The sequence below is a fragment of the Ostrea edulis genome, chromosome 7, assembly GCF_947568905.1.
Source record: "Ostrea edulis chromosome 7, xbOstEdul1.1, whole genome shotgun sequence".
NCBI classification, from domain to species: domain Eukaryota; kingdom Metazoa; phylum Mollusca; class Bivalvia; order Ostreida; family Ostreidae; genus Ostrea; species Ostrea edulis.
This window is the reverse complement of record NC_079170.1, coordinates 46,817,902-46,837,914: the sequence shown is the minus strand read 5'-3', so window position 1 is coordinate 46,837,914 and position 20,013 is coordinate 46,817,902. Positions and strand designations below refer to the sequence as shown.

At 34.9% G+C, this 20,013-nt stretch overlaps 2 protein-coding genes across 5 annotated transcripts; both read right to left on the bottom strand.

The window, feature by feature from the left end:
* Positions 1-733: 733 nt before the first annotated feature.
* On the bottom strand, positions 734-12,152 carry LOC125654974 (uncharacterized). 2 transcript variants are annotated; one of them, XM_056144569.1, is made up of 4 exons: positions 11,808-12,152; positions 10,583-10,641; positions 3,428-3,553; positions 734-3,302 (listed from the first exon to the last, which is right to left on the bottom strand). In XM_056144569.1, the coding sequence occupies exons 1-4, from the start codon at positions 11,912-11,914 to the stop codon at positions 2,890-2,892; spliced, it is 705 nt and encodes a 234-aa protein (XP_056000544.1). In that variant the 5' UTR covers positions 11,915-12,152; the 3' UTR covers positions 734-2,889. The 2 variants fall into 2 exon arrangements, with proteins under 2 accessions (XP_056000544.1, XP_048741037.2); XM_048885080.2 differs by having other exon boundaries at positions 734-3,323; positions 11,808-12,149.
* A 3,197-nt stretch (positions 12,153-15,349) lies between these two features.
* Positions 15,350-19,939, bottom strand: LOC125682957 (uncharacterized). 3 transcript variants are annotated; one of them, XM_048923602.2, is made up of 3 exons: positions 18,105-19,939; positions 16,718-16,844; positions 15,350-16,607 (listed from the first exon to the last, which is right to left on the bottom strand). In XM_048923602.2, the coding sequence occupies exon 1, from the start codon at positions 19,366-19,368 to the stop codon at positions 18,463-18,465; it is 906 nt and encodes a 301-aa protein (XP_048779559.2). In that variant the 5' UTR covers positions 19,369-19,939; the 3' UTR covers positions 15,350-16,607; positions 16,718-16,844; positions 18,105-18,462. The 3 variants fall into 3 exon arrangements, with proteins under 3 accessions (XP_048779559.2, XP_056000543.1, XP_048779558.2); XM_056144568.1 differs by having other exon boundaries at positions 15,350-15,428; XM_048923601.2 differs by having other exon boundaries at positions 15,350-16,844.
* Between the last annotated feature and the right edge of the window lie 74 nt (positions 19,940-20,013).

The window sequence follows — 20,013 nt, the reverse complement described above, 5'->3', positions numbered from 1 at the left end:
ACGAACTGTCGGTTTCAAAGCGAACGATCCACCATTGACTTACTACGATCGGTGATGTTAAGATGGAAAAATCACCTGGACTAGAAGATTCGTATAAGTGATTTTGGGAGCACCTTGGTCCTTTCAAATAAAGCCCTAAAAGATATTTTTGATAAAGGTAAACTTTCATATACGCAGACTTTCTATTGTGCCACTTATGTACAAAAAGGCAAAAAAGAGAACTTAAAAATAAGCTTGAGAAACACAGATTTTTAAAACATATGCTTTCGTTTTGGCAAAATACTTCAGAATATACAATCTTAATTAACCAACGAAAATCAAACTGCATACCTAAAAGGAAGACATAGGAGAGAATGTTAAAATAATACTCGACGTTTTTTTGACTACGGTGAAAAAAAAAACTTAAATGGTATGCTACTTTTCTTAGATTATGAAAAAGGTTTAGACTCCGTAGAGTCTTTTAAAAACTCTTCCAATATTCAGTATAGGCAATATTTGTATGAAATGTGTAAAAAAGGTCTTTATACAAGTCCAATGTTTAAGATGAAAAATGATGGCTATTTATCTAAAAGTTGTAAAACTTGTAAAATGACAAGTGACATTCGACAAGGTTGTCCAATATCAGCCCTATTGATTTCTTTGTAGCAAAAATTCTAGCTACTAAGAAAAAAACCCCAACATAATCAAGACATAGATTACAATAAACAATTAAGAAAAACAAGTGTACAACACGTGGATTATCTAACTTTTATTTGAAGAAATGTTATTGAACACTTTTAGATTTTGCGACAAGTAGGACAAAATACATGTATAAACATAAGAAAGGCAGAATGTATCCTATTAGGCAATCTGAAATATTTGTACTTATTATGACTTACATGGTGTTAAGATAACGTATAAAGCAGTAAGGTGTTTAGGAGTTTATATTTGACACATTATCACATTACAAAATAGTGTTATAAAAAATGCGATAATCTACTGATTCGATGTGCAAGAGCTTGTTCTGCATATAGTCAGTTTTTAAATCGAGGTAAGCTACTGACACACAAGTTGATGGTACAGGGGTTTCAACAGTCTCGATTGAAGTAAGCATTTACCAAATTCTATGGTCGTTATAACGATCTAGTTCGTCAATACAACCTATCATTGGGTCAAATGCTATTTGACATGTTTCATACCAATTGTTAAGCCGTTCTTGGCACACTGATTTTGACTACGGATAACTCCGTTTACCTGATCAGGATATAGGGCTCGCGGCGGGTGTGACCGGTCAACAAGGGGATGCTTACCCCTCCTAGGCACCTGATCCCACCTGAAGTGTCCAGGGGTCCGTGTTTTCCCAACTATATATATTGCATTGCTTATTGGAGTTATGAGATTGATCACTGTTCGTTATCTTCACCTTTCACGATACAGAGAAACTCTTTAAATCATGGAATGGAAGAAAGCTAACTTTATTTGTTGAATCATGCATAGCAGAGATACTGCATTGTACACATGTAGCTATATTTAAACTTATGCAGGTTGCTTCAAAACTAAGTTTACCTGGTAAGGCTTGCATCAACATAATACAAATGATATCATCGGATGAAAATTTGCAACATCCGATATGGAACAGTTGCAATTTTCTTTATAAAGGCAATGCATTGTTTTTCGAAAATTGGATATAATGTGTACTTTTATGAGAAAAAAATATTTAAAGAGGGGACAAGTTCAAACAGCTTTACGATTTTTGAAACTGTATAAGAAATATGTGAAACTAATTGTGTGAATTTAGAATTCTTTCTATACTGTTTTTAAACGATTTGTAGAAAAAAATTCATTTTTTCTAATTGAAAGTTTTAAACACACAAAACAGGAATCGTGGATGTTAGTGACCATAGATAAGGGTTTTTAATGGAAATATTGTATATGAAAGGTGAAGACAACAAACCGTGATCAATCTCATAACTCCTATGAGCAATACAAAATAGAAAGTTGGGCAAACACGGACCCCTGGATATACCAGAGGTGGGATCAGATGCCTAGGAGGAGTAAACATCCCCTGTCGATCGGTCACACCCGCCGTGAGTACTATATCTTGATCAGGTAAACGGAGTTATCCGTAGTCAAAATCAGTGTGCCAAGAGCATCTAATAATCTGAATGAAACACATCAGACAGCATTTGACTCAATGATAGATTGTATTGGCAAACCAGATCTTATAACGACCATAGAGGTTTTGTAAAGCATATGATTAATCAATGAATTAAATGACGACTTTAGCATTGAACTTCTAGCAAGGAAATAGATCCATCGATGTAAATTATTGGATATTCCTGATAAGCAGTCACCTGAATTTAACTTTAGACTTTTAAATAATATCGTCAGCAATGATGCACACCTCTGTAGATTTCGGTCCTTTGCTATATACGTATGTAACCTCGATAAGAACACAAATCAAAATATAAATATAAGAAATAAAATATCATTCTTAGAGTTTCATCGGTAAATACATTGTAGCATGAAGTCGGTACGTGATCAAATCTACTAATGCACCCTCTTGTTTCTATCATGATGTCATTGCGTAAGCAATTAACTGGGTGAATGTAGTAAATTGATCCAAATACCTTTGAAGCGGTAATTATAGTCGTACCCAAGAAAGTATTATCACGTGACCGAATTCAGGATATCAACAATTTGTACAACTATCCTAGATTGTGCTTACCAGTATGAAATCATCTGCCTAATCCATACTACCAAAGCGTTTTTATTTTCTATAGTATCTGCATGTTCGTTTATTACATGAATGAGAATTGTTTGACCCCTCTCAACAAGCTTAGAATTAAGACTTTTTTCGATGATTTCTGTATTTGACACGTCCATGTATACATCACAACAGAAGGACTTTTACAATACTGAACACTGTCTGTCCTGGAAGGATGTTCCCGATTGATCAGTGTAAGGGATTTGGGTTCTGCCACATTGCAGCTGCGCAACACCGCGTCCTAACGTTTCAGAGTGGTTCTGGAGTTGTGTATAGTGGTCCGTGTGATTGACGATAACCGGAACAGATTCGTAAGTAGCCGGTGCTTCTTCCAGCACTTTGTTCTGTCCGTACTTTTGTCTTCCACATTCTTGTGACTGTCTTTGAATGATTACTATCAGAAGAAGTATCACCACAACAGCTCCAATCACGATGGAGATAAAGCCATACATCTTCAAAGTCTCTCCCAATTCTAAAGATATTCCATTATTTTCGTGTCTGGAAATCCCGGTTGAGGTTGAAGTGAATTGCTCATTAACAGCCTCAGAGGTCATTGCTGTAATTGGTGATGAAGATTCTGTAGTATACCAAAGATAAACAAATACACATGTACAGAAGTAATACTAACAATTCCACTTACACCACTACATGTGTATTTTGAATGTTATTTAGAAGACTTACCCAAACATCCATAAGCGTAATGACAACGCTCACGAGAACAATTACATTTTTGCAGGCAGAGCTCTCCATACTCGGGAAACTTACAACGCCTATCGCATCTTAGGCCTGTGGATCCCAGCGGGCACTCTAAACATCAAAGGAAAGATGTATTTTGACATCTAAAATTTTGAAAACATGTGCCCGAATATATCTATACATGACTGTAGTTTGAGAGTTATAATTCAATATTTACTCTTTAACCCTTTGATAAAATGCATTAGAGAATTTTGAAGGATATTTGCCTATAACTATATAGACCGAATCACTATAAATCTGTTCGTCATATGGACACTGTCAAGCATGCCCTCTGCATCTAGCATCGTGGCCCAGAGGAACAGTTCAACTGGTTATTTTGTAATAGTAATTGTAGGGGTCCTATACCATACAGTTTAGTAATAAAATTATTATTATCCTTTATTCGGTGGTGATATGGTATAAGGCCCCTACCATTATTATTACAGACAAAATTACCATGCAATTACTGTGCTCGGCCACACATGTGTCGAATAAAAACAAAGTTTTATTGTTCATTCCCGTCTCATTCAATGCCAGATACAAGTAAGTTGATCTTACTTCTATGAATTTGGTACCGTATAAGTTTTACATTATGACCCCTGGGTCGAGGCCTCTGCTGGTGGACTGTTAGTCCCGAGGGTCTCTACAGCCCAGTAGCTAAGTACTTCGTTACTAGGTTGAAAATACGGATGTATATTTAATTGCTGTTATAAAATTTAGAAATTCATTTCAAAATTAAGGATTATCTCCCTCATGTATAACTCTTATCCTTAGACGAATTTGACTCCACTTTTTTGGCACGCTGTTTTTCGCTATAATAGCTCTAAAACTTCATTGTTATTTCGGATTTCAAACATTTCGGTTGAGCATCACTGAAGAGACATTATTTGTCGAAATGCGCATCTGGTGCATCAAAATTGGTACCCGTATAAGTTTTACATTTTAATATGTGTTAAATATCACTGAACAAACACTGAATTCAAGTACAGGACTTTTCAACAATTCTTTCTTTAGTAATTGTTCTCAAACTTAACATAAAAGTGCTACGCACTTTTACTCAGTTTGTGAGTAAAATGTCCGGAGTTTACACATCGATAAATTCTTCAAAAAGAATGTTTAATCCTATAATATAATATAATATAATATAATATATATATATATAAGCACTGAAAAGGCCACGACACTGTTGGCTATTTAAAACTCAAATTTTCAAAAGAAATATATTACATAAACAAATAGCACACACCACGAAAAAAACGACAATTTACTATTTTCAAAAGCTGTATTTACATAAGTATATATGCAATTATCTTGCACATTTGTTTACATTTTATGTTAATTCTTGATCAACTGTTTGATCAATAGACAAGTTTTCAACACAATAGTTAACGGCTATTATTATTTTATTGAAATGTTAAGCATGGTGTTTAAACCGATGTACACATTCTTTACAAAAATATTGTAGGTAAAGTCAGGGTCCTACAAGTGCCAAATACGAAATTGAATATTTTTTTTCGAATGTACTAACTATACTTGTCAACACAAACGACTTACTGGATATACCTTAATATACTCTTATATGGGAATAAAATGGCATCTGTTGTAAACAATCAGTCTTTCGTTATAGGAACTAATTCACGTTTTGTGAACATATCTTTTTCATTTTTGATATTAAACATTAAAAATACAATTCATTTAAAGTTGACAGCCAACATTTGAACCTTCTTAATGCTAGGGTAAGGGCAATACTTTAACTTTAACTATGCATATGTGTTATGTAAACAAGACTCGAACCTTATTTATGTTTAAGCAAACTAGTGAAATGTTAATTTTGTAATTTAAACCATGCAGGTTTTTCACACACAAATTTAACTTTCAAATGGCACATTGTACCTAACGAATTTCCTGAAATGTGATGTACAGTACATTGTATACTATACATTTAGATCGATAACCACACATTCCCATAACTTTCTAAACTATAACACGATACCTCAATCTTGTCTTTTACACAACTAATACTAAACTCTTCTAGATCTGTCACAAAGCATAACTCTAATTTTTGTGTACAACCTTTTTTAAAAAACAAATTAGACAGTATGTCGATCAACAAAATGTTGGGGGAAATTGTGAATCAGTCGCTTTAAAGCGGTCTACCATTTCATTAATGTATATGTGAGTGTGTACACTAATTGAACCTCCCTACACCCTAGGGCTTATTTCCTCATGTTTTCTTTGTTCTTTCTCTCAGTGTGTATTCTATTGATACACTCTTAAACTTGAAAGGTTTTCATTCACTGAATAAAATGTGCTAAATATAGAAACAATTGACCAAATTCATTTGTTGTAGTCAGTGATGTTTTTAGATAGCCATCAATTCATACCAAACCTCCGTTCGTCTTCACCTGTTCAGATGTAAGTTTTCCCCTCTGGTCTAGAGCTCTTTCATCTGATTGTGTCGAATGTATTTATATTTTTATCATTATAATGATGTTTCCATTACTTTAAATATGTAAATAACTATGAATGATTAATAACCAGGACATTTTGTACTATACAATACGTGAACTACACTACAGGGAAAATGGATTTAAAAAACATCCTTGTGCTACATCCCGTGAAATTGTATAATTATTCTCTTCAAAACAAGTATTACCTACACTAAATGTACTGTGTGCTATGTTTTGTTAATATACATGTCGCTTGTCATGGACTGTTTATTATTTACATGTCGTTTGTCATGGACTGTTTATTATTTACATGTTGCTTGTCATGGAATGTTTATGCTATTTCAACTGGCTATGTTTGATTGGGTTTCTTTTCTTTTTTCGGTATGTTACAGACATACCCTTATTCAATGCAATAATGTAGAGTATATCTAAGTGGGAAAAACTCTGTTGTGTTCAATAACACATATTGTCGATGGATGAAATATTCCTTAGAGAAAAAAAAAATGCTTAAAAATAGAGAGAGAAAAAATAATTAATATGAAATTATCAAATTATCAACTATAAAAACAATTCATTCAATGAAAATTGATATTGATGAAAACCCGCAATCATCAAATCAATTTTCGACAAAAAACCCCACCAAACAACTGAATTACAAAATTTAAAAAAAAACTTAATATAATAACCAAACTACAAAAATATTCATTCCTGAAAGCAAAAACCAATAAGAGCGTCACCACAATACTTAATGATCCTGACCGAGTGGGTTGGTTAGTATACATTCTTATCGAACACCCCATCGCACTTTCTCTTCTCATATGACATTAACAGGAAAGTGAACGTGACGTAACGTGCCGTCAACGTGAACCGTATCTGGATCGCCTGGTCCGATGTCAGAAACGTTACCACAAAGGTCATGACATTTGAAACGGGTAGCTCGGGTTAGGTCACGTGTGCCAGCAATTTTGCATCACCCTCTATTTTGTTGTTTATTGAATGACTTCATTTCAGGTCACCTGTATCACTCTCTTTTGGTCTGCGTCCGTTGTTATGCGTGATCCGTCGTGCGCTAACAATGGAACAATTTTAACTTCCTGATAACTACCCTACTAATTATTTAAAAATTTGATATGAAACACTTTTGAGACAAGAGTAACATAGGTTGTAAATTTTAGGACTCCTCTTAGGGTTGGGCCGATAACTGCCAAAAATTGGTACCAGACTGGGGCAAATGGTGATAGTGATTAATGTGTGCTAACGATTGAACATTTTTAATTAAAAAATAATTACAATTCCATGCAATTCCTTTCAGATTTGGAATGAAATATGTTTTGGACAAATGGGACTGAAATTGTAAATGCCAGGACTTCTGCATTCTCGGGGTCTTAGGGGCGAGACAATAGTATGGTATATTGTGAACTTGGCACATTAGAAGAAAATTGAGAACTTTTAAATTCTGGTTAAAAATCAAAACCACGAATAACTGTATTTTGAAAGATTGTTATGAAAATATGATTGCAAACAATGACAGCTGGATTGTTAATGTGAAACATGATCTGTCAAGCATTGGTTTAGAATATTTGTTTGAAAAGTCGTGTGTGAATCAACTTAAAGATTATAAATAATAGAATTCAGAATATTGGATATTTACAAACAAAACCTAATGTCGTCTCTTTCAAGTTCACCAAAAAGTGTTCTTTATCAACATTTAATAGATAACTTTTGTTTACAATCGTATCTCAAAAGACCAATCAACTTAAAAGGGAAAAAAAGTATCATTAAATTCAGAACGTCTTCACATTCTTTGAATATTGAAAAAGGCAGGCACAATAATGGTTTAAGGACTGCGAGGCTTTGTAAATTACATTATGTATGTGATTATAATGATAAAGAAAATGAGTTTCATTTTATCCTGAAATGTCCATTTTACAAAGATTTGAGAAAGAAATGTATTAAGAGTTTTTATTACACAAAACCAAGTTTCTTTGAATTAATTAAGCTCCTTAATGTAGGCAATACTAAAGAACTCAATAACTTGGGAAAATTCTTAGTTCAAGCTTTGAAAATACGAAGTTTAGCATTGTAAATCAATAATGTAATTATAGTATTTTTCTAATAACATGTGCATCTCATAATGCGATTACATATATAGTATTTTTATTTGTAATTTATTCTCTCCTCCTATCTTCTCCTGTCCACTCACCTGTTGTTTATCTTATACAATTAGATATATTGTGTATACAAAAGTACATGTACTAGATGTATTCCGATGAGTTGTATAACTCAAGGACAATAAAGAATTGAATTGAATTGAGACAAAAACTGCCTAAAATTGACCAATTAAAAATAAACGAAATGTATAGTCATGTAATGCAGGAAAACCTCGACCAAAATTACTTCCCGGGGTAGAGGTGTTGACTCCAGGAGCGGGTCAAACGTGTCATATAGATTTTATGTGAAAAACCCCATTTAAATAACATCTTTAATGTTATTGACACTAAATTGATTGAGAAGGAGGAGATAATCCTTGTCCAAAATTGTAAATTTTCTGTTTTCATGGAGGTATGGGATTGTTATCAGGTTGTAGCGAAAGCTATCGTAAGGGTTATTGTCTTTATCTCCTGAAAGACTTCTTTAAGTGTGCTGATACTGTATAAACACTAAATGCATGTATAGGAGAAGCAGACACGGATGTACCAAAATTTTGAATTTCGCAATGCCGGGGTTCTAACTCTAAGACAAACCCAAAGTACTCGTAGTCACATAGTGTTAATATAACATATATTATGAAGTCTTTCATCAGTATGGACACATTCGGGGGCATTTGTGTTAAAAGACACATCTCCTTTTATATTGCTGCTGAATGTAAAAAGAAAGTAGTTTAGATATGCAGAACAAGAAAATCATTTTAGATTTTATAGTTCTTGGTATTAATGATATTTTAACTAATATTCAGGTGAACGATAAGGCCGGTGAGCCTCTTGTTTTGATGTAGGAATTCCACCTCTCACGAAATAATTGAAATAACTTGTATTTCCTTTAACAATTGTTTTTAATGGTGTTGTTTACTAAATAACTTCCTTTTTAGTGGATGATTCATTTGTGTATTTCAACATTTAAAAGTGTTTTGCACATAGGGGGTTCCGTAGTTTCTAGTTGTCTAGAAATGTAAAACTTATACGGTACCAATTTTGATGCACCAGATGCTCATCTCGAGAAATAATGTCTCTTCAGTGATGCTCAACCGAAATATTTGAAATCCGAAAAAACAATAAACTTGTAAGAGCTATTTTAGGGAAAAACAGAGTGCTAAAAAGTGGAGTCAAATTCGTTTAAGGATAAGAGCTATGCATGACGGAGATAAACAGTAATTTTGAAATGAATTTCTAAATTTTATCACAGCAATTGAATATACATCCGTATTTGCAAGCACGTAACGAAGTACTTAGCTACTGGGCTGTAGAGACCCTCGGGGACTAACAGTCCACCAGCAGAGGCCTCGACCCAGGGGTCAAGTCAATAAGTCAATAAAAGAACCGCATTTGTGGACAGTCTTAATTAGTGATTAAAGAGATAATGAGTTTTTTGAAGAAAAAACAATGCATCATCAATAAATGCATAAGTAAAACTATTAATCAGATTATTCAGATTGTGTTCATTTCATCAGGGAGTGATTTTAAATTCCTATCACACATTTGGGAAAGAGGGGATTGTTAACATCATATGCGACTCTTTTAAGATTCCCGCAAACTATTAAGAATGCATGGTTCATACTTAAATGCATCTGTTAGTTTTTATTTCGAACACTTTCCTACTCGTGCCTAAATCTCATCAAAAAGTCATCATAGAGTGGGTACTTCATCCTTTTATTACCTTTAAACATTTCCTCAATCGAGTTTATTTTTTGCATGAGAAATTGTATTTTGGTAAAACTGATTATTCACTTTGCCAGTTAATACTGACCACAATTAAACAGTCTCTAGTGTCTTTCACATCTCAATTTGTTTTAAACATGATATATGGTTTATAAAGCAATTCATATATAAACAAAAACATTGCAGGAGCTTTGTTTACATATCAAAGAATTATGAGTGCTGTATCTCAAATGTAACGCAACAACTCACATTCCATTGTAAACGTTAAAAATGGGAAAACAAGATTTGAACATTTTCAGTTCAAATTGTGTCCGTGTCCCTTAAAGGCTGAATTCAGACAATGTGCTGAATACTGAGTAGAATGCTATGCAGCAATTCAAATCCGTCTATTGAGTAGCCTTCGCTCCTCAGAATTTAGGCCTGGAGGTTTATAAAACTTTTACCGTACTCATGCTCAAACTCAGCCGTGTTTATTTTGAATACTACTCTGAGCAAGCTCCGAAGCATACTCGAAAAGTCTTGAGCATGTACTCCATTTGAGTATGAGAATGATTTTATAAAAAGTTTTATAACCTTTACTTTTGAGTACGAGTACTATTTAGATCACGGAGTTTGGGTTTAAGTATGAACACGTGCTCGAAAAAGTTTTATAACCTCCAGGCTAGGAATATTGAGGCGGATCAAAGATCTGGTGTTCATCAGATTGGGTTTATCGTTAACTCATAAAAAGGAGAAGTTAGTTTGTGAAGAAGTACCAATTATTTGAATAAACTTACTTATACATTCATCGCTGAGTTTGTAATAGTACGCACAACAAACAGTTTTGCCTTCATCACTGAAACATAAAATAAGGAAAGTAAACAAATGAAAGGTATGTCAAATAAATCGTTTTCTTTTTTGTTTTCTTTTACGAATATTTTTTCCTTAATGTCTTATAACATCTTTATCGTAGATATTTTCCCCCTTTACATCGGTTTCTGTGCGAGGAAGATATCTTTCTACGTAAATAAAAAAAAACCTCCACATGTATTTGTGTAACTGTCGCCATGGGATCGTACACTGTCTATTTGAAAATGATAAATGCAGTGTATAAAAATGTCAAGTCAATACTCAATACTGTGCTTGATTATGTTTTAGATAGTATATCTTTTCTAATTCTTTACGATGCCCAATTGGTTTTTTTATGTTTAACTATAATACCGTCTTTGCCAATTAACAATTTTGAATACGCAATACATCTATTTCTTTCCATTAAGTTTTCAAATGTTTTAAATTGACCGCCATTTCAAAATGGCTGCCAAAATATCAAGTCTGTCAGATTTCAACCAAATCTAGTTTCTAGGGTAAACTGAGAGTCCCGAGTTCATTTCTGGCATAAAAAAAATAACCTGGATTCGTTTCCGACATGGGGGAGGTGTTCGGGGACATTTGCGTTGGCATCCCAACACAGATAGTACATGAAGAGTTTTGTATTCACTGACAACCGAAACTTGTTAATTAGTGGGCGACAATATCACTCTGTACATCATTTCTGTATTTTAAGAACGAGTTTAACAATTCAATAATGTGCCATTCGTAGACACATATGCGAAAAAATACTGCTTATCATCCACACATGACAACGACAAAACAAAAAATTCGGTTGCGGTGGTTCATAATTTAGAGCGTTCTTTACGTAACTGGGAGATAGTAGGCTCAATCCCCGCTAGTGTCATGTCTGCGTCAAACATAGGACGCAAAATACATGTACTTGATAACTGCTCCTTCGCAAAACACTAAGCTTTTAGAAGGCGTCACGGTTTCTTTTATGCGACCTTACAAACCGAGGTCCTGTGTCGGGCGTTGACACGATAAAGAACCCCCGTACTGCGACCCCGAGCACCATGCATATTGTTTAAATCTGTCACTTCACCTACAGTTGGTGACGTATCAATGTTTTGGTGCAAAAATCATAGAAACGACTTCAGCAATAGCTTTAATAGGATTTCTTTAAATTCTTACTTGAGGCCACAGATGTTGTCTTCAGGAGACGACGCGACATGTGGATTGTGCAGCGCCAAGAAAAAACATCCTAGAAAAACGCGTTTCAGCAAGATTTGCACTTTCATTTTTTTTCTTTCTTTTACCGCTAAAACTTCACACAGATCAAATGATAAAAACACACAGGAAATTCATTAAAATTGTTTACGGAATTTAATGAGAAAAACCCCAACAACATGTGTGGTCATTTTCAAGTGTCTAGGGAAATAAAAATAACAGGACGGAAGTTATGTAATTGCTATTAACCTATGACAGGATATATTATCTATCTATCTATATCTACAAGGTAACTCTCTCTATCTAACTGTACGATGTGTTTCTTTTCTTTTTTAATTAATATTTGTTACAGATTGTGAAACTATATTTTGATAGAGAGGTAACAGGTTCAAATCTTTTACTTGACACCATTTGTACTTTGTCATACACATAATTTATATTTCCCTCTTGTTTTTGAATTAAAGCGCATTTTGATGTAACGAGATCTATTTTGATGAGAGAAAAGTAAAATTTTAAAAAAGCAAATACCGTCTACTCCACTTAAATTCAAGTCGCCTATATTGAACTGTCTATTATAGTGAAGTAAAGATAAATCTCCAGTTACATCATTTCTATAGTTCAGCATCGGTTAAATTCAACTTTGGATATAATGAACAAATTCAGGTCGGTCACCTGGATTTCAACATATTCGCAGTAGACTGGATAATACATGAGTTTTTTTTTGGGGGGGGGGGTGGGGTGGGGTTAGGTATTGATTGAAGGTTTCGGAAAATTTATACATTACAACGATGATATCCTTTGAAATCCCAACCAGACACGTTCGTGTGTAAAGGGATGCAAGATGTTACTCCACCAATCAATTCTGATATCATTCACGTTGATACATTTAACACTGTGTTGGATGCAACACTTTCCATTATGAGTCATGCAATCTCTGCGCCAATTATAGTGCTTTCTCTGTAAAAAGCATCCATTAGTGAAGGGATTTCAAGTTTGTTGAAATCAAGGGTCATGCCCCTGTCAATCACAAAAATAGGGTAGGGTAATTTAAAAATCTTCCTCTCAAGAACCACGGGGCCATAAGATCTGAAATTTACATGGAAGCTTTCTGACATAGTGCAGATTCAAGTTTGTTAAAATTATGACCCCCGTGGGTAGGATGGGGCCACACTAGGGGATAAAAGTTTTGCATACAAATATATTGTGAAAATCTTTAAACATCTTCTTCTCAAGAACCACTGGGCCAGAGAAGTTCACATTTACAAGAAAGCTTCCCGACATAATGCAGATTCAAGTTTGTAAAATTCATAGCCAGCGGGGAATAGGTTGGGGTCACAATAGAGATAAAAGTTTTACATGCAGATATATAGGGGAAATCTTTAAATATGGGCTAAGGTGAATCAGGTGAGCGATGTGGCCCATGGGTCTCTTCTTACAACTGCAATCAATATAGATATTTTTGTGACAGATTTTGGGACATTTCGGCAAATATTTTGCACATATTAACTAAAGACTTTTACTGAATCTACTGTTTCTGAAACGTACTTATGGTCTCACATAAACAGCCAAAACCCTAGAAAAAGTACAGTTTTTGTACATGTACAGTGTATAGTGAGTACCAGTGAAACTTCTCTAAACCGGCCAGCTGTCGGACCGCAAAAAATGGCCGGTTTAGAGGGGTGGCCGGTATACCGAGAATTTAGCATTTTGAGACATCTCAGCTCAATTTTTAGTAGATATTTCATTGACATACCACAAACCATATAATATGGTGTTCAAGGACTATTATTTCACTATTGAAAATAAAAAAAAAATCATTTACTAACATGTTTATTTTCAATTTATAGCACTAAAACGAATTAAACATGAATAAACATTTTTACATTGACATGCATAGATAATGGAAAACAGTCCGTTTTAATAAAACTGCATTTGATATATATCTATTGAAAATTATCATTAACAGTCATGTGTTTGTTTTTATTAACTACTGCTTATATCCATGATGCAACAATATGGCGTATTGATTGTATTCATTCAATATGTGCATATCTATTTATAACATTTCGTACAGAAATTTGAAAGGGTCACTTGGATTAGCCAAGCACCAATTAACACTCTGGACAGCAAAGGTAAACTGTAGAACTTATAGAGGGCACTTGTGTTTTTCACACCTCCGGTCGATAATTTCCCACCTGGCCGGTAGGTCAGTCATTTTTCACACCTGCCCGGTCTTAATCCCCCTCTGACCAAAATTTTCTAGTCCTCAAATAGTGGCCGGTATTATAAGGGTAATTTACACATGTTTGTTAACAATTGTACTTTAAAAAGTGGCCGATGTCCGGTTTTCAGGGGTGGCCGGTTTTGTGAGACCTTTTTTGTAAGGAAATGTTAAGGTTTCTGCCGGGACTTTGAAAATCGGCCGATATTGAGGGAGAACCGCTTTTCTGAGGGGCCGCTTTGGAGAAGTTTCACTGTAAATGCATAGACATTAGGCTTCTGTGGGTTTTCAACTTAATACCAATGGAGCAGGAACATGGTATTTAAAACTACCAGAACATTTACGAACGAGAGAGAGAGAGAGAGAGAGAGAGTGAGAGAGAGATCTTTGTCGTTTCAATATTTGTACCTAAAAAATAAATGCATTATATAGTCCCGGTTTATAATTTAATCAGCATGATAATGTCCAATCAATCAAATTTAAAGTCCTTTTTGAATTTAAAATCAATAACATCATGTCGAGTATCACTTTAATGTACATCATACATATAAATATATTAGATGGATTAGGATATTGCTGTTATCAGTATAATTTACCATAATTATATACCAGTTGAAAACAATGAAAAAAGAAATCCTAAAACGAATGTAAAGTCAGTCCATGTACACACGATGAGTTGGCGTAATAAATCGCTGTAGAAAATAATTTTGTGAATACTTTTGTATGTTTCTATACACAAAAATAGGTGATTTTATTGGTAAAACCCAGGAGCTACCGGGGGCGAAGCCCCCAGAAGGGATTTGTCCTGGGCCCACTGGGGACCCAGACCCCTTGTCATACTTTGCGTACACTTCATTTTCTTTCCGGTTATGCGCCTGGAGATTGAAGGCTATCTAAAGCTCAAAAGTGCACACTCTCACGTTATGCGTTTAGATGTCCCGCTATAAAGATGACTTTGGATGGAATGATTATGCAACTTAATGCATATGCTAATACACTGTACATGTCCAATTAAAACTATTCATTTGGTCTTGCAATCATCGTCCACTATTTTGACCTGCCGCATGTCAAGGACTTAAAGAGTATTCAAAATCAATGTTAGAAAGAATTTTAGCGTATGCGCTTCGAAGCTCCCGCTACATGTAAATTAAATGTATAAAGGGGTATGGACTAAACAGGTTTATGTAAACTTGTGCTAATTACTATGTGTAGACGCCCATTATGTTCTTATTCGTTCCACTCAAACGAACATAAATAATTTATAAAATAAACACAAACACGTATAATAGGATGTGAAGCGCTCTGATAGTGCAGTTTAATTATTTCAACTATATACAATATTCATATCTTCTTTATCTTCCTATCTACAAAACAAAACAAACTAAGTAACAATCTAAAAAACATGTAAAGCAAGTGCGGGTGGGTGGGTATTCAGTTATCTGCACTTAAAAGAGCCTTCGAATGGCTATAAATCTTTCCGCGCTAACAGCGGTCAGTTAAAACCCGTGCTATGAATATTTAAATGTCACCTGACAAGGTGACCAGCATTACAACCAATAGATCACACGTATAAATAAACACGAACACGTGTTATTCCACCTTTAATAAATACATTTATGTTCTTATTCGTTCCACTCAAACGAACATAAATAATTTATAAAATAAACACAAACACGTATAATAGGATGTGAAGTGCTCTGATAGTGCAGTTTAATTATTTCGAAAGACAAAGAAGAGCGATATAGAAAATAATTTGAATATGAAATTTTAAATACCTAAATTTTTGGTAACTGATAGTTTATCATTAATGTTTTCTCTCACATAGCCATCCTTAGCTTTTTCTGACCGCCACCGCCCATGCTTTTTAAACAATCTGTCACTAATACCAGCTGCTGCAGCTGATGTTGCCCCGCCCGACCGCAGGCTATGAAAACCAAACTTGCTCTTATCTAACCCTATTTCTCCAAAAGCATCCAAAACGATTTCTCGTGCCCTCGTATAAGACAGAGGGCGATTATCTCTCCTAATCTTATATGTATTAGTATTTTTACAGAATGTCAAAAGATCTGAATAAATATTCTGAGGAACTAACTTCAACATCCAACAATTTAATGTATTCTTCTAAAGTATGAACAGGACAAGTATCACCATGAGTTCTAGCAATACACAACTCATGCCCTTCTTTATAAACATCCGTCTTACTTTTGACAATGTTTATTCTCATGCAAACATTATCAAATGACAAATCACTAAGTTTAATATTTGCCAGCTCAGAAAATCTTAGGAACCCTGCAAAACCTAACAAACACATACATAAAGTGCGCATTTTATACAAATTGTTCGATTTGTATCTCCTAGCCAATAATTTCAAATGATCTGGTGTAATTGGTTCTTTCTTCACAACAGGCTTGGAAGTCTCTCTTATGCACCCTCCTTTGTTAACTTCACTGACGCAGATTCACATGGATCTTTTAGTCCTGCTAACTGATGGGCCCAACTTATAGAATGTGTAGCTAGTTGAATTTTGTTTGATGATTTGTAATCTTTGGCGATAGAAATTAAATATAGAGCCACATGTTCATCCGCTGCGGGTAGTGCAGAAATAGACGGCAGAAAAGTGCCGCACCATCGACAGAAAGCATTGAATGCGTACCTGTATTGACTCGATGTATTGCCTGCTCTTGATTTAAGACATAAAGTTGGTAAAAGGTCCCGTAGCTGTTGTAATCGCTGATCTTCAATCCTTACACTATCGGACCACCTTCCCGTTTTAAATATATCTGAAAAATGTATATAACGGAATACAAAAATAATTTTTTTTTAAACTAGAAAAGTTCTACATATGGTGCACCAGGATCCTTAATCAACTGCAATACACCAAATACATATACATAGATGTATCAGGACCAAATATCATCTGCAATACATCTAACCAATAAAACAATCTGGTGTACCAGGACCAAGCTCATCTGCAATACACCCAAAAACATATCTACATTTCTATACCGAACCCATCATGAATTCGTCAACAGAAACTTGAGCATTCCTTGCATACAACTTAATTGACAGTATTCCAGAAGTAAAATATTTAGACCCAAACAAACATGTTTTGTTATTACCCTGAATCAGTATGTCTGTACAGTCATTAAACAACAAAGCATCTTTAACATACCATCTATATATCGTATCTTTATCAAAGATAAACGGCCAAAAAACGGCAGAGGGCCAGTTTGGAACAATTAAGACCCCAAAAGCTTTGCAGACAATTAGATGTTTAATAGCTCGGACGACCAAGTAAATTGGGGGTACTAACCAATTGTTTTCGTGTTCCCAGTTTTGGGTAAAACAGTCGATGGCTTCTGAGCCAGGATTCCAAAATTTTGAATTATACCGTTCCAGCTTGCAGTTATTATAATTTGCAAATCTGTCAACAGTAAAAGGCCCAAACAAGCTGTTAACAAAGTCAAAAAACGTTACGGTAACACCCCAATCATCATGATCTATGATATTGCTCAGAAAATCCGCTTTCTCATTTTCTAGTCTGGGAATCCATTGAATGTCAATTGAAATTTTTTGCTCTACACACATCTTGAAAATATTATAAGCAAGGGATTGTAAATGATGTTTCATACTACCCGACTTAACGATTTTTACGCAACTCTGATTATCAGTGAACCATTTTACTTCTTTGTTCACCAAACTATCTTTAAAGGAAGCTAAAGCTAACTCAATCGCTCTAAGCTCTCTCCACGTAGAGCTCATCCTCCTCTCAAACTCTTTCCACATTAAGTGAAACGTTTTTGAATCAGCTTCAACCGTGTAAGCTCCTGAAGCGGAACTACTTGCGTCAGAGTAAATAATGACACTTTTCTTAATCGGCATGTGTAAATATCGTGTTTTTTCTGAATGTATACATTGTAGCCAAAAATTACATTCATTTAGAACCTCATTCTTATGCGTAAATACAATATTTTCGTCCCATGACTTTCTAAATGCTATCTCTATAGAAGAGAATCTTGTCATAATGCTACATATGTTACCCATAACTGGTGACATTGACATTATTTTTTCCCACAACTCTCGCCAATTGTCTCGCCGTCACTTTAGGAAAACACTTCACCAATTGCTGTAAAGAAGCAACTGTGTCGTCAAGACGTCTTTTGGGCACTGAAATAGAAAAAGACTTTGAATCCCACAAAATTCCTAACCATTCTAAATTCTGAGTTGGATAAAATAGTGATTTTTCAATATTGATAAGTAGCCCAAATTCTGATAAACTACTTTTGATGAATTCAGAAACTGACAAACATTCATGTTTAGATGATGCGAATACGAAACCGTCATCTAGGTAAAGAACTATTTTTATTCCCCTTTTTCTCCAGAATTTAACAATAGATCTTAGACATTTCGTAAAAATAAATGGAGCGGATGACAAACCAAACGGAAGCACGGTATAACAATAAAACTTGTCATTCCATGAGAACCGAGATATGTTTGGAAACTATCAGATATATCTATATGATGGTAACCGGATTTAAGATCAAATTTTAAGCAATAACAATCTTTTTCAAAATAATCGATGGCTGTTTTCCAATCTTCAAACTTTATTTTTTCATATCTCACATAATTATTCAGTCTACTCAAATCTAGTATCAATCTCTTTTTCGACCTGTTTTCTGCTACGCTGAGAGGACTTACAATATATGGTTTGTTTGTAACTTCTACGACACAACCCGCCTTAATTAGCTGAGATATTTCTGATGTGACAAAATCAGCGTTAATTTGTGCAGATTTATTATTTCTAAAATTCATAGACGGTGGTATGGAGACAAAAGGAATTTCATAACCAGAATGTACTATTTTCAAAATATATTGAAAAGCCCCTATTTCCTCCCATTTACTGTAATGCCTTTTTAGACTATGTTTTATACCGCATTCCGTTTTACTCTTTTCAACAACACAAGTCAAACAACCTGTATACTTATCATTGACTTTGAGTGGCCTTTTCCTTTGGGCAGTTGGACTTCCAGTGCCCTGTTGCGAAACAGTTGAAACAAACGGCGTACGGCATAGGCTATCTCCTTGTCTGCTTGTTTCTGCCCTGGCCGTAGAGAAATGGCTGTTGTTGCTGCTGATGAAACGCAGGAAAGGGTTGAAAAGTATTAGAAGCCCCAGGAAAAACCAATTGAGCTGGAGATCCCGCTGCTGCTGGTGTTTTTTGCGTCCCATAAGGCTGAAATCTCTTGTTCTGCTTTTGGTGTCTGAGGGCCCTGTTTTCTGCACTGCGGATCTTCTTTTCATCATCAGAGTTGTCTGCGATTTCGTTACACTGATATTCGTTGACGGTTTTCCACCCTGCAGGAGACGAGTCTGCTATGCGTATATGCTTCTGACGAGTTTTCAGTTTTTTACTTAGGTCGGAAATAATGCTCAATGACTCCGAATCTTTCAAATCAAAGCTCTCGACTCTAATTTCTCTAAGCCCTCTAGTAACTCAGCATTAAACTCAAATTGAATTCGGTTACCTTCGGACTTGATCTTGTGCAGAGAATTTTCTTTAAGCTTCTTTGAAATCGACTCTGACTGCTCGGCTTTTAATTGTCCCGAGAAAGTTTTAAATTGGGACTGTATAACTCCCGTAAATAATTTGACAATATCTGAGACTTCCAGTGTAGAATTCCCTCCTGTGTTTTCTTTTGTCAATCTATCAGTATCTAAAGTCAGCTCCTCACCCGAATCAAAAGACGTGTTATCTGCACTTAAAAGAGCCTTCGAATGGCTATAAATCTTTCCGCGCTAACAGCGGTCAGTTAAAACCCGTGCTATGAATATTTAAATGTCACCTGACAAGGTGACCAGCATTACAACCAATAGATTACACCTATAAATAAACACGAACACGTGTTATTCCACCTTTAATAAATACATTGTGACTCACACCTTATACAA

What these genes read in the sequence shown, in the direction of transcription:
- LOC125654974 (XM_048885080.2), bottom strand. Translation starts at nt 11,914, where the DNA reads ATGAAAGTGCAAATCTTGCTGAAACGCGTTTTTCTAGGATGTTTTTTC. An exon ending in ACTCAGCGATGAATGTATAA is followed by an intron (nt 3,554 to 10,582) that starts GTAAGTTTATTC and finishes TTTGATGTTTAG; the next exon opens with AGTGCCCGCTGGGATCCACA. An exon ending in TTACGCTTATGGATGTTTGG is followed by an intron (nt 3,324 to 3,427) that starts GTAAGTCTTCTA and finishes GGTATACTACAG; the next exon opens with AATCTTCATCACCAATTACA.
- LOC125682957 (XM_048923601.2), bottom strand. Translation starts at nt 19,368, where the DNA reads ATGATGAAAAGAAGATCCGCAGTGCAGAAAACAGGGCCCTCAGACACC.